Source organism: Suncus etruscus, chromosome 2 (genome assembly GCF_024139225.1).
Source record: "Suncus etruscus isolate mSunEtr1 chromosome 2, mSunEtr1.pri.cur, whole genome shotgun sequence".
NCBI lineage: Eukaryota > Metazoa > Chordata > Mammalia > Eulipotyphla > Soricidae > Suncus > Suncus etruscus.
The window spans coordinates 100,804,110-100,819,194 of NC_064849.1; the positions used below are offsets into that span (position 1 = coordinate 100,804,110).

The following is a 15,085-nucleotide window of genomic DNA, read 5'->3' on the forward strand; positions in this document are numbered from 1 at the left end:
TTAGCTTTTCTCATAACTTTTTGGGTTATTTTATATACTTAAGGATTTCCAAGAGCTCATAATTATTTCTTGTGATAATTTTATCTATTTTACTTTTTATCATTCATATAAACAAAGAATAATTGCTCATATATCTAATGATTGATATATCTAATTGATCCCATAGCTAATTACTGATGAATGACGTAGTAGCTTATAGGTTCCCAAGTCTTTGTAGAGTAATGCAAAGAGCTTGACCTTCTGTAGTGTACTTAAGACTTTTCACAGACTTTTCACATCCCATACTGGATGATGAGATTTGATAGTCTAGTTAGAAAAGGCTGATAACTGGGGCCGGAGAGTAGCATGGAGGGTGAGAGTGTTTGCCTTTCATGCAGGAGGATCAGGTTCGAATCCCGGCGTCCCATATGGTCCCCTGTGCCTGCCAGGAGCGATTTCTGAGCCTCGGAGCCAGGAATAACCCCTGAGCACTGCGGGTGTGACCCAAAAACCACAAAAAAAAAAAAAAAAAAAAAAAAAAAAAAAAGAAAAGAAAAGGCTGAAAACTGCCTGGGATTTTTCCTGCCATTGCCCCCCTCTCAAGTCTGAGGAGCTTGGCCACCTGACCTCATCCTGTGCCCAACATGGGACATTCTGTTAAACTTTGCGAAATGAGCCCCCAGTAAGTCGTCCTGCTTTTAGTATATGGAGCTGGTACATATTCACTGTGTGGGACTACCATGGTGCCTCGCCCTGTGACTTTCAGCCTCCCCTGTGCCTCCTGCTCCCAGACTCTCCTTAATAGGACCGATTACTGGGCTTTCTTCAATCATTATTTGTGCTTTCTTGGCCTTCGTAAGTTTTTCTCAAAACAATATTTAGTAGGTTTTGATTAGATGAAGAAAATTGCGTTTAATTTTCTTACCCAAGAGACCTTCCATTTTCTCTGAGATTTTTTTTTGTCATGAAATTCTTTAGGCAACTTTATTATCAGATACAGATGTGTTTCATTTATTGCCAAGGACAACTACCAGTTTCCAGATTTTTGCTGCTTTAGCAGTTACCTTAATTTTAGAGCAGAGGCTGTAAATAAACTCATTTTAATAAAGGCATTTTTCCATGGACTTGGTGGGAATTAATCTGATAACTAGGCACCAATTAATTATCTTGATCACACTTATAGAAGGTACAGGGCACCACCTTTTCTTGTTTGTATTTTTTCCTATAGTCACTCTTCCGTTTCTGTAAGTACTATGGCACCCAATTGTTCTTACCACTGGTTTATAAGAGGAAGATGGGTTTGGGACAGGGGACAGGGAAGATTGAGAAAATTTCTAGCAAAGAAAGTCTATTGCACAAGAAGCAAATCCTTGGAGATGAAAGAGTATGGAAAAGAGGAAGGGATAAGAATGTGCTTGCTATCTTAGAGAGAAGAGCAGGAAGAGTATCTGTGTTTAATCTTTTCCTTTCATGGGATGTCCCCATGGAGAGCAGATGGGTGTTGAGACTTATTTATTGGAGACTAAGGCTTACTCACCAAATTTGCTTCCTGAATTGGAGAGAGAGGCCATTCTCCAGGGTCTATATTTGTTGCAAGATAAATTCAAGTTTAGGGAAATTAAGGACTTGGGAGGACAGGACAATTAGCCTTGAAAGATTTGAAGAATTCTCATCTTCTTTTACCTCCCTGGCTCAATGTTTTCATGTATAAAGCAGTGTTATTATTTTCTCTTCAGTGAACTAAACTTGGGTTTGTGAAGGTCTAAAGTGCTTAGAGCATTCCTCTAGAGCACTTTCTCTAGAGCACATTTTCATCATCCTTATTTTATTTTTCTAGAACTCATATCTTTTTTTGGTGGGGAAGGGGAAATTCCCGGGTGATTCTCAGGAGGGTCTCGCTGGTGATGATCTGGCCTATTGGGCCATCAATTCAGTGCACTAACCTGAGAATGATGCCATTTTGGCCCTACAGTGCTGGGGATACTTGGGCCACCTGGAGATGCTGGTGGCCTCCAGGGCTGCACCTGGTAGTACTCGGGGACCATGTAGTTCTGGGAATAGAACCCAGATGTGGCAGAGAAAAGGCAAGTACCCTAACCACTGTACTATTCCTGGCCCCTTGAACTCTCATTTTGGCCTACATCCTTTTCTTTGGAGATCAACATTCACATGATCTTTTAAGTGTAGAGGCTTCCAAGATTTTCTGTGACTAGAACACTACCTTTGTTCAATTCTGTAAAACTATGTAACAGTCTCCTTCACACCCAGGTGTGTGGCTCTTGAACAGAATTCTGAAAAAATGTGTTTCCCCAAGAATCACTGAGTTGGGGGGGCGGGCATTGTTGGTGGGAATGTTGCACTGGTGAAGGGGGTGTTCTTTTTATGACTAAAACCCAACTACAATCATGTTTGTAATCATGGTGCTTAAATAAAGATTTTATATAAAAAAAAAGAATCACTGAGTTGGCTTATCCATTTTTGTATTATATGACAAAACCCAAACATGTAAAAAACAGATGGAGTTTGGTTTACAATGTGGGTCAGCAGCTGGGAAGAATCAGGAATTGGTGTTTCATCATAATCATGTTTAAGATATAAAATTATGAAGGATGTTGGGCTTCTTTTAGCATTTAAAGTAAAATAGGGGGGTGTTTGGATATGTGCATTACAGACCCCTAAGATGTTACACAGACATTGATTTCTTTTATAGTAACATTTGTGAACTGGGTAGTAGCTGGCTTTTTCCTTTATGGTTTTAGCAATACCATCTGCTGTTTAATATAAACATACTAAGATTTCTACTTCTGGTTTAGGTGGGTTTGGAAATGATTTAAGATCTCCCACGTCTCTACCTTCTCATCTTCCAAAAAAGGATTTTACATAGTTAAGTAGAATGTGGGAGCAAGCTTTGGATTTGAAAAACCCCTCCATGCTGACACCAGCATGTTTTATGTGACAGAGTATATTGGGAAAGTTACCATCTCTCTGTCAGACTCAGTTTCTTCTTTTATACAGTGAAGCTGAGATGGCTCATTTTGTAATATTGTTGCAAAGGTTTAATTAATTACCTTATGTTTTTAATATTTAATAATTCTCTTATGTTCTCAAATACATAATGTTTCTTATTGATGACTCTCCCTTCTTTCCTTTTTTGCTGCCAATTTAATTTAAAACAAGCCAGTAGGCAAACAAAAACCCGCAGAAATAAATGATTCAGAAATTGTTGGCTGTCTTTTACCTTTTGCACAAGAGAAGCCCAATGACACTACTACTGTGCATAGTGCTCTTTTCCCTATCTTCCCTTGTTTTTATGGGGGAAGGGTCTGTGCAAGGAAAGATCTATATGCTAGTATATAGAAGTCCTGTTATTCCTGGTCACCTTGCTTATGATGACCAGTCCTGACTATCCTGTCTTCCTGGCTGCTACTAGCACTGACTTCATTGGTGTTCATCTGCACAGCCAAATTATATTATTAAGGTGAAAATGAGATTTGACTTAAAAAATAGACTAATTTTCTGATAAAACTGGGCTTTAGCTTTGTCAGCTAGGGGAAGCTATACATTTTATTATGATGAAGAAGATTAGGATAAGAATAAAAATTTTTTATTACTTTCAATAAGCACAGCAGTCTAATAAAACATGCAGACTAATTTCAGAATCTAACTCTTCACAAGAGAGAGAGGACTTCTGCCACTTGAATCTCATAATAGTATGAGATCTCATGTCATGATGTCCTTCTCTGGTCCTTTGATTCACACATACTTTCTACCCTTCTTTTGCTGAATTGCTCAATAATTCTATAAGTTTGAAGGAGTCAGGCCTCTAACTACCAAAGAACAGAACTCGAAGGAAGACTTGGGTGGATGGTTGATGGAACAAATGCCCTCTCAGTAGTTGTAGCTTGTCTGTCTTAGATAGTTTCTTGGGCTGGTCACAGGCACGTGTCCCATTGTTGTTAAGTAAAGCCTGGTATGTATGTTTGACAAGTTAGCAGCATGGCAGCTCTGCTTGCTCCCAGCCCTGCTGCCGACTCAGGGAGTGTTTGGTTTGGCCTGTGGCCAGCTCTCTGCTATAAGATGCATTTCCTTGACAGGACAAAGTGAGGAGTAGCATTAGCTGCAAAGTTTATAAAGGTTAGCTAAACACACACAATAAATATTAATAAACAAAAAAGGCCCACCCACCTTTGACCTTGAATTCTGTTTCTTCATTCCATGCTTTGGAATTCTTGTAGTATTTGATTAATAGCCAGTCTTAGGGTAATTGAGGCTTAAGTATTCTCTGCCTGAGTTGACTGCTTACAGAGCCCTCATTGGCTCTATTTAGTGACTCATATCCAGAGTAGTTGGAGCTCTGGAATGACCCTTTAGTTCAAGGGGAGTCTTATTTGTCTTCCCCCATGCTTCTGTGCGAAAGGAAGGGTAAATGTCCTTTTAGCACTAATGCTGATCAACTGCTCATGTGTTTAAGAGCTTGGGAGGGTAATGGATGGGAAAAGTAATAGAGGTGCAGTGTCCCAAGCTTGGACTCCCTGGAAAGCAACTAGACATTGGTCTCTTGGCCTGGGCACTTGCCTCTCTAACATTTACACCCTCAGCGTTGAGGGAGAGAGTAACAGTAACCCGCTGCCCCGGGAAACTGCCTGTTTGGCTGGGTGTCTTGGAATTTACCAGGCCTACATTGTGGATCTTCTCCAATTCTGCACCCTGCTCACTTGAAAACATATTTGAGAACCAGTAATCTTAGACTGCTTAGGCAGACCTTAGAGAATCAAGGAAGAGAAATCATTTTAGTACTGTGTCCTAAGATTATCCTGGGACCATGTGTGGGTGGATGGCTGAGATTTCTCAGGGTTTGTGCAAACCCCTCTCTCTTGCTCACTGGTTCATGCATATCTATTTTTAGATTCAAGTTTTCTCAACTAAGCTTTATATTTCTAGGATATTTGAATGTAATATATGGTCTGGGGAAAATACATTCGTTCCCCCATAGGTAGAGGAATTAACTTGCAATTTATCCCAACTCTACTCAGCAAAACAATCCAAAGCCTAGGTGAACTGTAGCTCATTTATTTCCTTCAGCAAACATTTACTGAACTCCAGACTTGAAACTTAGGTACTTGGGTATAATGTTACCCAGAAAAGATTAATATTGCTTGATCATATGTTTGGGGTAGAATGAGTAGAGGGATACAGTAGACAAATGACAATAAGTCATATATTATTTGAAAAGATGAAAATGCCATAGGAAAGGGGAAGAATATGACAAAATGGAATTATGGGAAATAATTTTTAAGGGGAAGTCTGGATAATACTAATATTTAAGCTAAGGTTGAAGAATGTATGTATTGGTTCCAGTGATTTATCTCAGTACAATTTATGAAGCTATATTTCTCATATTTTCCTCTACTTGCCTGTGACCAACTAGAGATTTTATTGGTTTAGGTGCAGTACTCGGATTAGTCAGACTTAGTGCCAGGACCCAGGAGTCAGGCTGTGCTTGAACTACCAATGTGTTTAATTTTACCTTATTATCCAGAAGTTTTAGTAGGAAAACATGTGATGACTTTCATATTCATGCATCATAAAGTAGGTTCCGGAGAGCATACATACAAAGATACATCTCCCTGCCAAGTCAAACTATATCAATATGATTATTAATATCCATTCACTATTATTTGTATTTTATCATCTTTTACAACTGCCTATCATACACTGGATAGCAGACAACAGATTTAAGAAAAATAACGTGTGGGTGGATACAAAAATCGTCTAAATCTTCCCTTTGTGGGATGCTTTCCAGGTGCTACTCAGGGAACCTGTGGGCCACTCCCAGTGATACTCAGCCAAACAGGTTGATAGTTCAATGGTAGAACCTGAGGATGTCATGTGTCAGGGCTTGTTTAACCGTTCAGTGCTAGTACTACCAGGGCCACCTTAGCAGTGCTTGGAGTGTCCAGTTTCACACCAGGTGATGTTTGAGGACCAGGCATACCCAACAATCTAGTGCGGGGACTGAACCTGTTGGAGCACATGCAAGGCATATGCCCTAGTCCTTATAATATCTCCTGGATCCCAAACCTGCCCTTCTCCATTTCTTTCCCTGCTGATGATGCCTGGGATTGGAGGGGTAGAGCAGGGATGGAAACATAGACACTCTGAGTTTGACTTTCTTAGTAGAGCATTTCATCCCTCTTCAGTAGCAGGAATCTTAAAACCCACTCTTGCAGACATGAATGAGAGGCCTTGCACACCCATTTAAGTGTCTCCTTAGCTCCTTTGGAATGTCATAGATGGATTTGTAGTGATTTAGCTATATGCATGCTTTGGAGGGCATTGATACCACACCTAGTGATGATCAAGGCTTACTACAGACTGCTCAGGGGTCTCTTCTGGCCATACTCAGGGATTGAACTCAGGTAGGCCACATGCTAGTCAGGTGCTTTAACCTCTGCACAATCTCTCTGGCCCTGACAGTTAAGAGGGAGCTTGAATTTCTTTTATAAAGATTCCAGGCTTTCTGTTTTAACAGAAAGATATTTAATAGTACCAATTTTTCCTTATCCTTGTACATTGTTTGATATGTGATGGGTTCTAGAAAAGCACATAGAACTCATTTCTAATCATTGCCAACTTTTTCAGAGTAAATTCTCCAGAACCTAATTAAGGGTGTCTCTGTTTTCTTTATGTAAAAATATTTTAATTTTGTTTTTTTGTGGGTCACATCCAGCTCTGCTCAGGGTACACTCTAGGCTGTGCACTCAGGGATCACTCCTGGCGGGCTGGAAGGACCAGATGGGATGCCCAAGATCAAACCTGGGTGGACTATGTGCAAGTGCTCTACCCGCTGTGCTATCAGTCCAGCCCCCTACCTACCAACTTTAGCTCCCCACACCCTGCCGACTCTGTTTATGCTCTCCCTTCCCCCTCGCTCTCTATTGCAGACAACAATTAAAAACAGGCTGCACTGTTGAAACCACTGATGACTCGTGGTTTTCTTTTGACCCGAGAGCACCACTTATTTTCCTCATCAGTAATGAATTCAGAGGATCATAACTTCCAGTGAACCTTTACTTAAACACAGCTTTTCATTCAGGTTAATGTCAGGCCTTTGTAATCTATCTCTCTGTTTTACTTCTGCTATGGTCCTGCTGGTTTATCTCACAAATTGGAAGATATTATTTAAGGCGAGCAAGTATGTGTTGTTCCTGAAAAAGTTTTATGAGATTTGGATCTTTGGGAACTAAAAACAGTAACCACCTGGCCTCAATCTGCTGTCCAGAGGGACATATTGTGTGTGTAAAAGCATGAAGCACTGAGATCTAAATCGGCTGCAGTGGTAAAAGCAGAACTGAATTATGTGGGTTCGGCATTCCAGGATGCCAAGCTCACATGGCTGTGGAGCTGGGGGAGCTGGACTGTGGTTTCCAGGCTGTCAGGAAAGGAGAGAATGGGTGTCTGGGAGGGAACCGCCTTTTTTATTTTCGCAGAGCTAATAACTGAAGGCACATAACTTGACTTCAGAAACATGACTTTAGGGCTTACAAGAAGTCATCTTAGAGTGGCAGGAATCTGGTTTTACCCATCTAAAGTCATCAGGCTGCTAGGCATTTGAGCGAACCAAGGCATCAAGGTTCCAACCCCACTTTTCCACGACCATTTGTTCTCTCTGCTGATTATCATGCCTTCCCTTTCAGAGTGTTGTCCGCTGCCTGTGGCATCCGAAATTGAACCAGATTATGGTGGGAACTGGAAACGGATTGGCTAAGGTCTATTACGACCCCAACAAGAGTCAGAGGTATTGTAGAAGCACAGCCTCTTTTAGATGGATGACAACAACTGGGGGAGAGAAGGGCTCTTTTTTTGCCCCTGCTTTTATTTATTTTCTTCTTTGATGGGGACCCACCCTTTTAGAAAATGCAGCTGGCATAGAGTAAAGCCTCAGACTCCTAGAATTGTGCTTTAAAGAGGATTTGGAAATCACCCTTGATCTAGACCGAATTCAAAGTGAAAGTTTCCTAGGGATTTGCAGTTCTTCTTTAGCTGAAATGTTGAGTGGAAAAGTGGGGGTGGGGAATCTTGCCCATTCCGCATTTTCGCATACCACCCTGGACAGTGGCATTAGCAGTGATGCATGTAGGGGATTAGCCAAGCAGGGAACTCACTGCTTACAAGAAATAAAATGGCCAGTCCATTTTGTTCCTTTTCTGTTTGGGCTTTTAACAGCTATTGGTTTAGATGCTTAGTGGGGTGGTTTTCTACCAGCCCAAGGGGGCAGCACAGATATTTTCCCCTTTAACCTTCTGCCCACCCCAAAAACCATACTTAAGGTTGTCCTTGTAGCTCAAGCATCTGAAAACATTGTTAGAATCTCCATTGGTCCCTAATTTCCATTTTCCTTGGACACAAAGGTATCCTTGACTCCTCTCTAAAGGATTTGTTTTTGTTTTGTTTGTTTTGGTAAGGTACCCTCTGATTAGCTTTTTCTAAAGAGTTAAGTAACTAGAATAGATATTTATGTGCTAAATTTATGAGGTTCCCCCATAAACCTATTTTAAGAACCCACATTTTTTTTTTCGGGCCACACCCATTTGATGCTCAGGGGTTACTCCTGGCTACGCGCTCAGAAATTGCCCCTGGCTTGTGGTGACCATATGGGACGCCAGGGGATCGAACCGTGGTCCTTTTTTAGCTAGCGCTTGCAAGGCAGACACCTTACCTCTAGCACCACCTCGGCAGCCCCAAGAACCCACATTTTTTGAGTGAAGGAAATGTATCCTTAGAGCCCCACTCTGGGTACCCCTGGTGGCCCCCAGTTGAACTCTGAGCAGCAGCTTAAAGGGCCTGAGCTTTGAAGTGTTGGAGCTTTGCCGGAAGTGACCCCCATTCTTCCTGAGTCCTGCTGAGGAGATCCTGGAAAATGAGGCATCCATCTCTGTTAGGTCCTTCTTGGACTATAAGTAGTGGTGTAGCTGCAAACTATGCTCCCTTATAGCAGAATCCACTCCCTACAAAATAAAATATGGATTGTAGAATTTCAGAACTAATAGGACTGTCTTTTTAATGAAGCAATTGAAGATGCAAATTAATTAGAATGAGGAGACCTTTTACTTGAGAAAATAATGGAACTCCCCTGGTTGCATGCATTCAAAGTTATGGTCTTTGGAATCTGGGAGAAATGTGTTTATTTGTATTTGCTCATCCTAAAAAGAATCACTCACTATTACTAAGGACAGAAAAAAAAAAAAAAGAAGACCAGTTTTGGTTGATCCCACACATTCTTGGGTTCTAGCCCATGGATAACACTGCCAAACTGACGTGGATCCACTCCAGGCACTTGTACTCTCATAATTGAGATGTGGACAAATGCCATTTGGAGTGTAGACCACCCAAGATGCTTCCTATGGGATATAAACTAAAATTTCACCCTATGAGCTCTAAAATAAAGGGCTTGTTAATCTTATTGTTATCCTAAAATTGTATAATGTGTTATTTCTGTAATTTTAGAGGGTTGTTTGTTGTTTTGTTTTAGGGCTACATTTGGCAATGCTCATGACTTCTTCCTGGCTGTGCTCTCAGGAATCACTCTTGGCAGTGCTTAGGGGACCTTATGGAATATGGGGAATCAAACCTGGTTTGACTGGATGAGCTGTTTGCAAGAATCACTGTACCTACTCTATTGTCTCTCTAGCCTCTATAGCTTACTTTCTAATTAGCTTCCTGTTGCTTCAATCATTTTCTTTTCCTTTTTTAGTAGAAGGGTGTTTGGGTCACACCCAGCAGCACTCAGAAATCGCTCTTGGCAGGCTTGGGGGACCATATGGGGTGCCGGGGATTAACCTTGGGTTGGTCCTGGGTCAGCCACATACAAGGCAAGCACCCTACCTCTGTGCTATTTCTCTGGCCCCAACTGCACTCTTTCTTTTTCGGGGGGACACTGGTGCTTAGATGTTATTTCTACTTCCATGATCAGGGATCACTCCTGGCAGTGCTTAAGAAGCCATATTGGGTGCCAGGATTCAAACCCAGGTTGGCCAAATGCAATCAAGTGCACTACCCTCTATACTATCTCTCCAGCCCCACCTCTCTTCCTTTCATTCAGTAGTCATCACTTACTGGCAGACTTGCTTTCCCATAAGTTTAATCTCTTATCACAGAGGATTCCATCTGTTGCCATCCCCTTAGAAAGTCAAGGACTTGGCAAGATGATGTGTACAGTGTGTTCCTGAAAGTATCTAATGATTTGAGCATAGACTATCTGTTTTTAAGACCAAGTAAAGAAAATAATTTGTTTTTACCCCTTTAGGGGAGCGAAGTTATGCGTGGTTAAAACCCAGCGGAAGGCAAAACAAGCTGAAACGCTCACCCAGGACTACATCATCACCCGTAAGTTGTTAGCGCCGTGTCTCTTGTGCACAGTTCTCTTCTGCTCTTAGCGTGGTGTGGATCTCCAGCTCCAGAGATAGAAAAAAAACCTTGGAGTTCAGGTATACATTGTACACTGGCTCATGCATGTGGCTAAGACGGCCAGTTATGTAAGAGGTAACTTCCTTAGCTTCTGTTATTCATCTTATTCTCTGTAACTTTCACCCCAAATGAGAGCAGGAGAGCAAAAGAGAGCTTAATGCATTTAAGCCTAATGCATTACTCCGTAGCAGCCTTTTAAAGAATAACAGTCTGTTCTATGAATAAACAGGAACGAGGAGACTTGTGTTTGTCTAGTTCTAGCACTGAGTGCCAGTGGCTGTCGAACAGCTAACTTGATCAGCAGAGTGAAGTGCCCCTTCTAAATTCTGCCCTCTGACTTCTGTAAGCATGTGAAAGGCTGATCCAGAGGCATTTAGATCCACAACTATCTGCAGCATGGGCAGAAATCTTACTAACCAAAGCACTTGCTGCCAGATTTGTCCCACAGGTTAGTTAAGCTGGTGGATTTGTGTGCCGCTGAGCTACAGTGGCAGGCCTGTCACAGACAGCAGCTAGAAGAGAAAACTTGGCACTTGTCTTTAGAAGGTGCCTCTAAGGGCTTTCTCACTGTCTCTGTCTAAAGACCATGGGGTGCTGGGCTGCTGAATTTTCTCCCTGGTGATGGGTCGCATAGTAGACCAAGTCCCATAGAGCTTATGACCTATAAAGACCCATGACACTTTTTTTAAAAATTGAAAGTGTTAAAGTGGTGTCATAGCCAGTCTAGCTCTTCATCACATGTGGCCTGCTTCAATTCCTACAGTTATGTGAAGTGAAAAGCTGTTTCCTCCCTTCTAAATACTGTTGTGTAGTATTGCCCCACAGCAAGTCTGTTTCTCCACTCCCCTGATGGACAGCAGTCATGTTTTCCTGGGGAGTGATGGCTGAGTGGTGATGGGTAGGGAGATGGGGGAATGCTCGGCATGTTTTGTCCTTCATGATATTAATTCCATTTAATTCCTATTATGCCTTTATTCCCCTCACTCTGGAAAATATTTTCTCTTTTAAAATAGGTTTAAATTTTATGTAAGAATCCAAAGAAATTATTCTAATATGTTTTGAATAGAAAAAAAGATACGGAATTCTTCCTCTGATAACTCTTCCCCTTCATCTCCAGAATATCATAGTTTCCCTTTTAAATCCCTATGCTCTTTCATATGGAATTTAATGCTGACTGACATTGAGTAAACATCCATTGGCAATCCACCCTCCTCAGGTCCCCTTACAGGCAGATTCAGACACCCCCTGAATTCAAGGCAACCTTTATCCCAGTTTCAGTGGGATAAGTTCTCCTCCCTTCCGGTTACTCAGTGTTGTCAACTCCTCCTGAGAGGTGGTCACATTTCATAAACGTGTGAAGTGATTCCAGTGTTTATGAGGCATCTGAGGAGACTTCAGGGCTGACAGGCAAGCAGCTGGCATTATTCACATTTGTGTCCTTTAAGAAAAAAAAAAGGTTGTTTTATGAAGTGTTTCTTTTCAAACAGCCCCAAATTAAGTTAACTGCTACCCATGGTTTGAGAAATGTAGTACCTCACTGATGTTTCCGTGACAGAATTTGACAGTATTTCCTGAATGCCATAAGTTGCCAGGAGAGGTGAACAATGAATCTGGTCTCAAACAAAAATGGCTAATTGGTTACAGTAAGACTGTCTTTTATTATTAGACAAAGGCTGTCATTATGACTTCCATTTCATCTTTTAGTTAGTCATACTTTAGTTATGTTTTTGGATGCAAGGGTTATTATTATAATGAAATTTTTCGAATGTGACTTCTTGTAGCTCATGCCTTGCCTATGTTCCGTGAACCCCGCCAAAGAAGTACAAGGAAACAGCTGGAGAAGGACAGACTGGATCCCCTCAAGTCTCACAAACCTGAACCTCCTGTAGCAGGCCCAGGTAACTGTAATCTAGTGGGTAACCTGCCCAGAGATGGGGGAGGTACAGTGTAGGGGAATTGACAGAAAATTGGGAAGATTCTTGGGCCTGAATGCTGCTTTAAAATTTCAGAGTTTAGGGGCCGGAGAGATAGCATGGAGGTAAGGCGTTTGCCTTTCATGCAGGAGGTCATCGGTTCGAATCCCGGCGCCCCATATGGTCCCCTGTGCCTGCCAGGAGCAATTTCTGAGCCTGGAGCCAGGAATAATACCTGAGCACTGCCAGGTGTGACCCAAAAACCAAAAAAAAAAAAAAAAAAAATTTCAGAGTTTATACTAAATGGTCTTCAAATATTTTCTTCTTTAGCACCAGAACTTTTTGCTTTAAGGAATCTGACAAGGAATTCTAGTGTATAAAAATGATAAAAGTAGGACTAGAGCGATAGCACAGTGGGTAGGGCGTTTTGCCTTTCACAAGGCCAACCTGGGTTCAATTTCCAGCATTCCTTATGGGCCCCTAAGACTGCCATAAGTTTCTGAGTGAAGATCCAGTAGTAACCCCTGAGCACTGCTAGATGTGGCCCCAAAACAGAAAGATAAAACTAGAGCTGCTGTGCTGTAAAGAAACATTTTTAGGTGACCACTGTAGAATTCTGGAGTTCCGGGAATCCCAATGTTTTAAACTTTAGTTAAAAATCTCTTAACAGGGGCTGGAGCCATAGTACAGTGGGTAAGGCTTTTACTTTGCATGCAGCCAACCCAGGCTCAATTTCCAGTATCCCATATGGTCTCCCAACCCTTCCAGGAGTGATTCCTGAGTACAGAGCCAGAAATAACTGCTGAGCATCTCCAGGTATAGCCCAAATAACAACAACAAGAACAATAAAAACAACAAACAAGGGGCCCGGAGAGATAGCACAGCGGTGTTTGCCTTGCAAGCAGCCGATCCAGGACCAAAGGTGGTTGGTTCGAATCCCGGTGTCCCATATGGTCCCCCGTGCCTGCCAGGAGCTATTTCTGAGCAGACAGCCAGGAATAACCCTGAGCACCGCCGGGTGTGGCCCAAAAACTTAAAAAAACAACAACAACAACAACAACAAACAAAACTAAAAACAAACCAACAATAAAATCTCTTAATAAGGGCCGGAGAGATAGCATGGAGTTAAGGCGTTTGCCTTTCATGCAGAAGGTCATCGGTTTGAATCCCAGCATCCCATATGGCCTGTCAGGAGCAATTTCTGAGCATGGAGCCAGGAGTAACCCCTGAGCACTGCTGGGTGTGACCCAAAAACCACAAAAAAAAACAAAAAAAAAACTCTTAATATTGACTGCCTACTTATCACATTGGCTAATCCACCGGCTTAGGTTTTACACAAGGCAGAGAGGCAAGCCACCATTGACATTTGAATGAAAATCTTTATGGAGTTTTTAAGAGAGGGGATGTTTGAAGGTTATAAAGCAGCTGTGACATTACTGGCATCCCTTTCAGTTCTCTCCTGTGGAGTTTTCACTTTGTCCTAAGCTCCTAAACCTGCCATTTGGGGACCTACATCTCTTTGGCCTTCCTTCAGCATTGAAAATGTTCACCCATCTCAGTTTGTTTTCATTTTCTGTTACCAAGCATCTGAGTCAAAGGTGCTATACAATGTTAACAATATTCTTTTTATTTTTTATGAATAAAGTTTTAATTGAATCAATATCAGATAAACAGTTACAAAATTGTTTGTGATAGAGTTTTGGTCATACAATGTTCCAACACACATCCCTTCACAGGAGCACATTTCCTGCTACTAATGTATCCAGTCGCTCTCTCCCCCCCCCCCAGACATTTTTTTTCTTTCTCTTCACACACCCCCCATTTCTCTTTCGAACACTGTGGTTTGCATTATTGTTACTGAGGGGTATTTTGCATATCACTATGTGCATATCATATCCATTCAGCACCCAGTTCTTGGGTGCTGAAACTTAGGTATCTGTTTAATATAAAACTTACCTGCTTTATTGAAAATCCCTTCCAGCTTGACACTGGGTCTCAAGTCTTTCTTCTCCCTACACAACTCCAGTATCCTATTATTACAGATTCCTCTTGCTTTCATGTTGATCCTGCCCCGCCTTCCCCTCAATATTCAGGAGCTTCCCAGTGTCCATTTACATTGCCAGACCAAAGATTTGCTGCAGTATGACTCTAGCCCATTTTGGAGCTTTCTACCTTATTTCTCTCCCAGACTGACCATCTGATAAGTCACTGTTCACACCTACACCCAGATAACAATTGAAATTTCTCTTCCTATACCTTTGTATCTTCACTCTTCTGGTTGTTGAAATGACCTCCATGAGCTTCTCCAAAATGGCTCCATTTCTTCCATACAGATCACTCAAGCACTTTGGCCTAAAGATCCCTTTCCTTCCAAGTGTGAATATGGTTACTAGCCTACAGATTCTTTGACAATTATTCACTATCTTATTTAGTGTAAAATTTTGATTTTAAAATTAATATATTGATACATTTCATGTTATTTTTTTCTAAAATCATACTTTCTCCCCCTAAGTAACCATAGATACCTGACTAGTTATGTGGGGATCTAGCAGGTAACAAATGTATGCCCTTATGAATCTTCCTGACTAAAAGACAATTATAATACAATAAAATAATGTGAACCAGTATGCTCACCTCTTACACGTTCTTGGTAGATGCCAAATACTCTGTAAAATCAACATCTCACAAATTTGATTATTTTTAAAGCAAATTTATTGTAATTCATG

General features: G+C 41.5%; 1 protein-coding gene across 1 annotated transcript in view; it reads left to right on the forward strand.

Annotated features, from left to right (window-relative positions):
• The window catches only part of WDR70 (WD repeat domain 70), a 282,711-nt gene that overhangs the window by 235,879 nt on the left and 31,747 nt on the right, over nucleotides 1-15,085 (forward strand). The window contains 3 exon segments of the mRNA XM_049767710.1: nucleotides 7,677-7,777; nucleotides 10,286-10,365; nucleotides 12,228-12,344. Of these exon segments, the coding sequence (XP_049623667.1) occupies nucleotides 7,677-7,777; nucleotides 10,286-10,365; nucleotides 12,228-12,344 (298 nt within the window).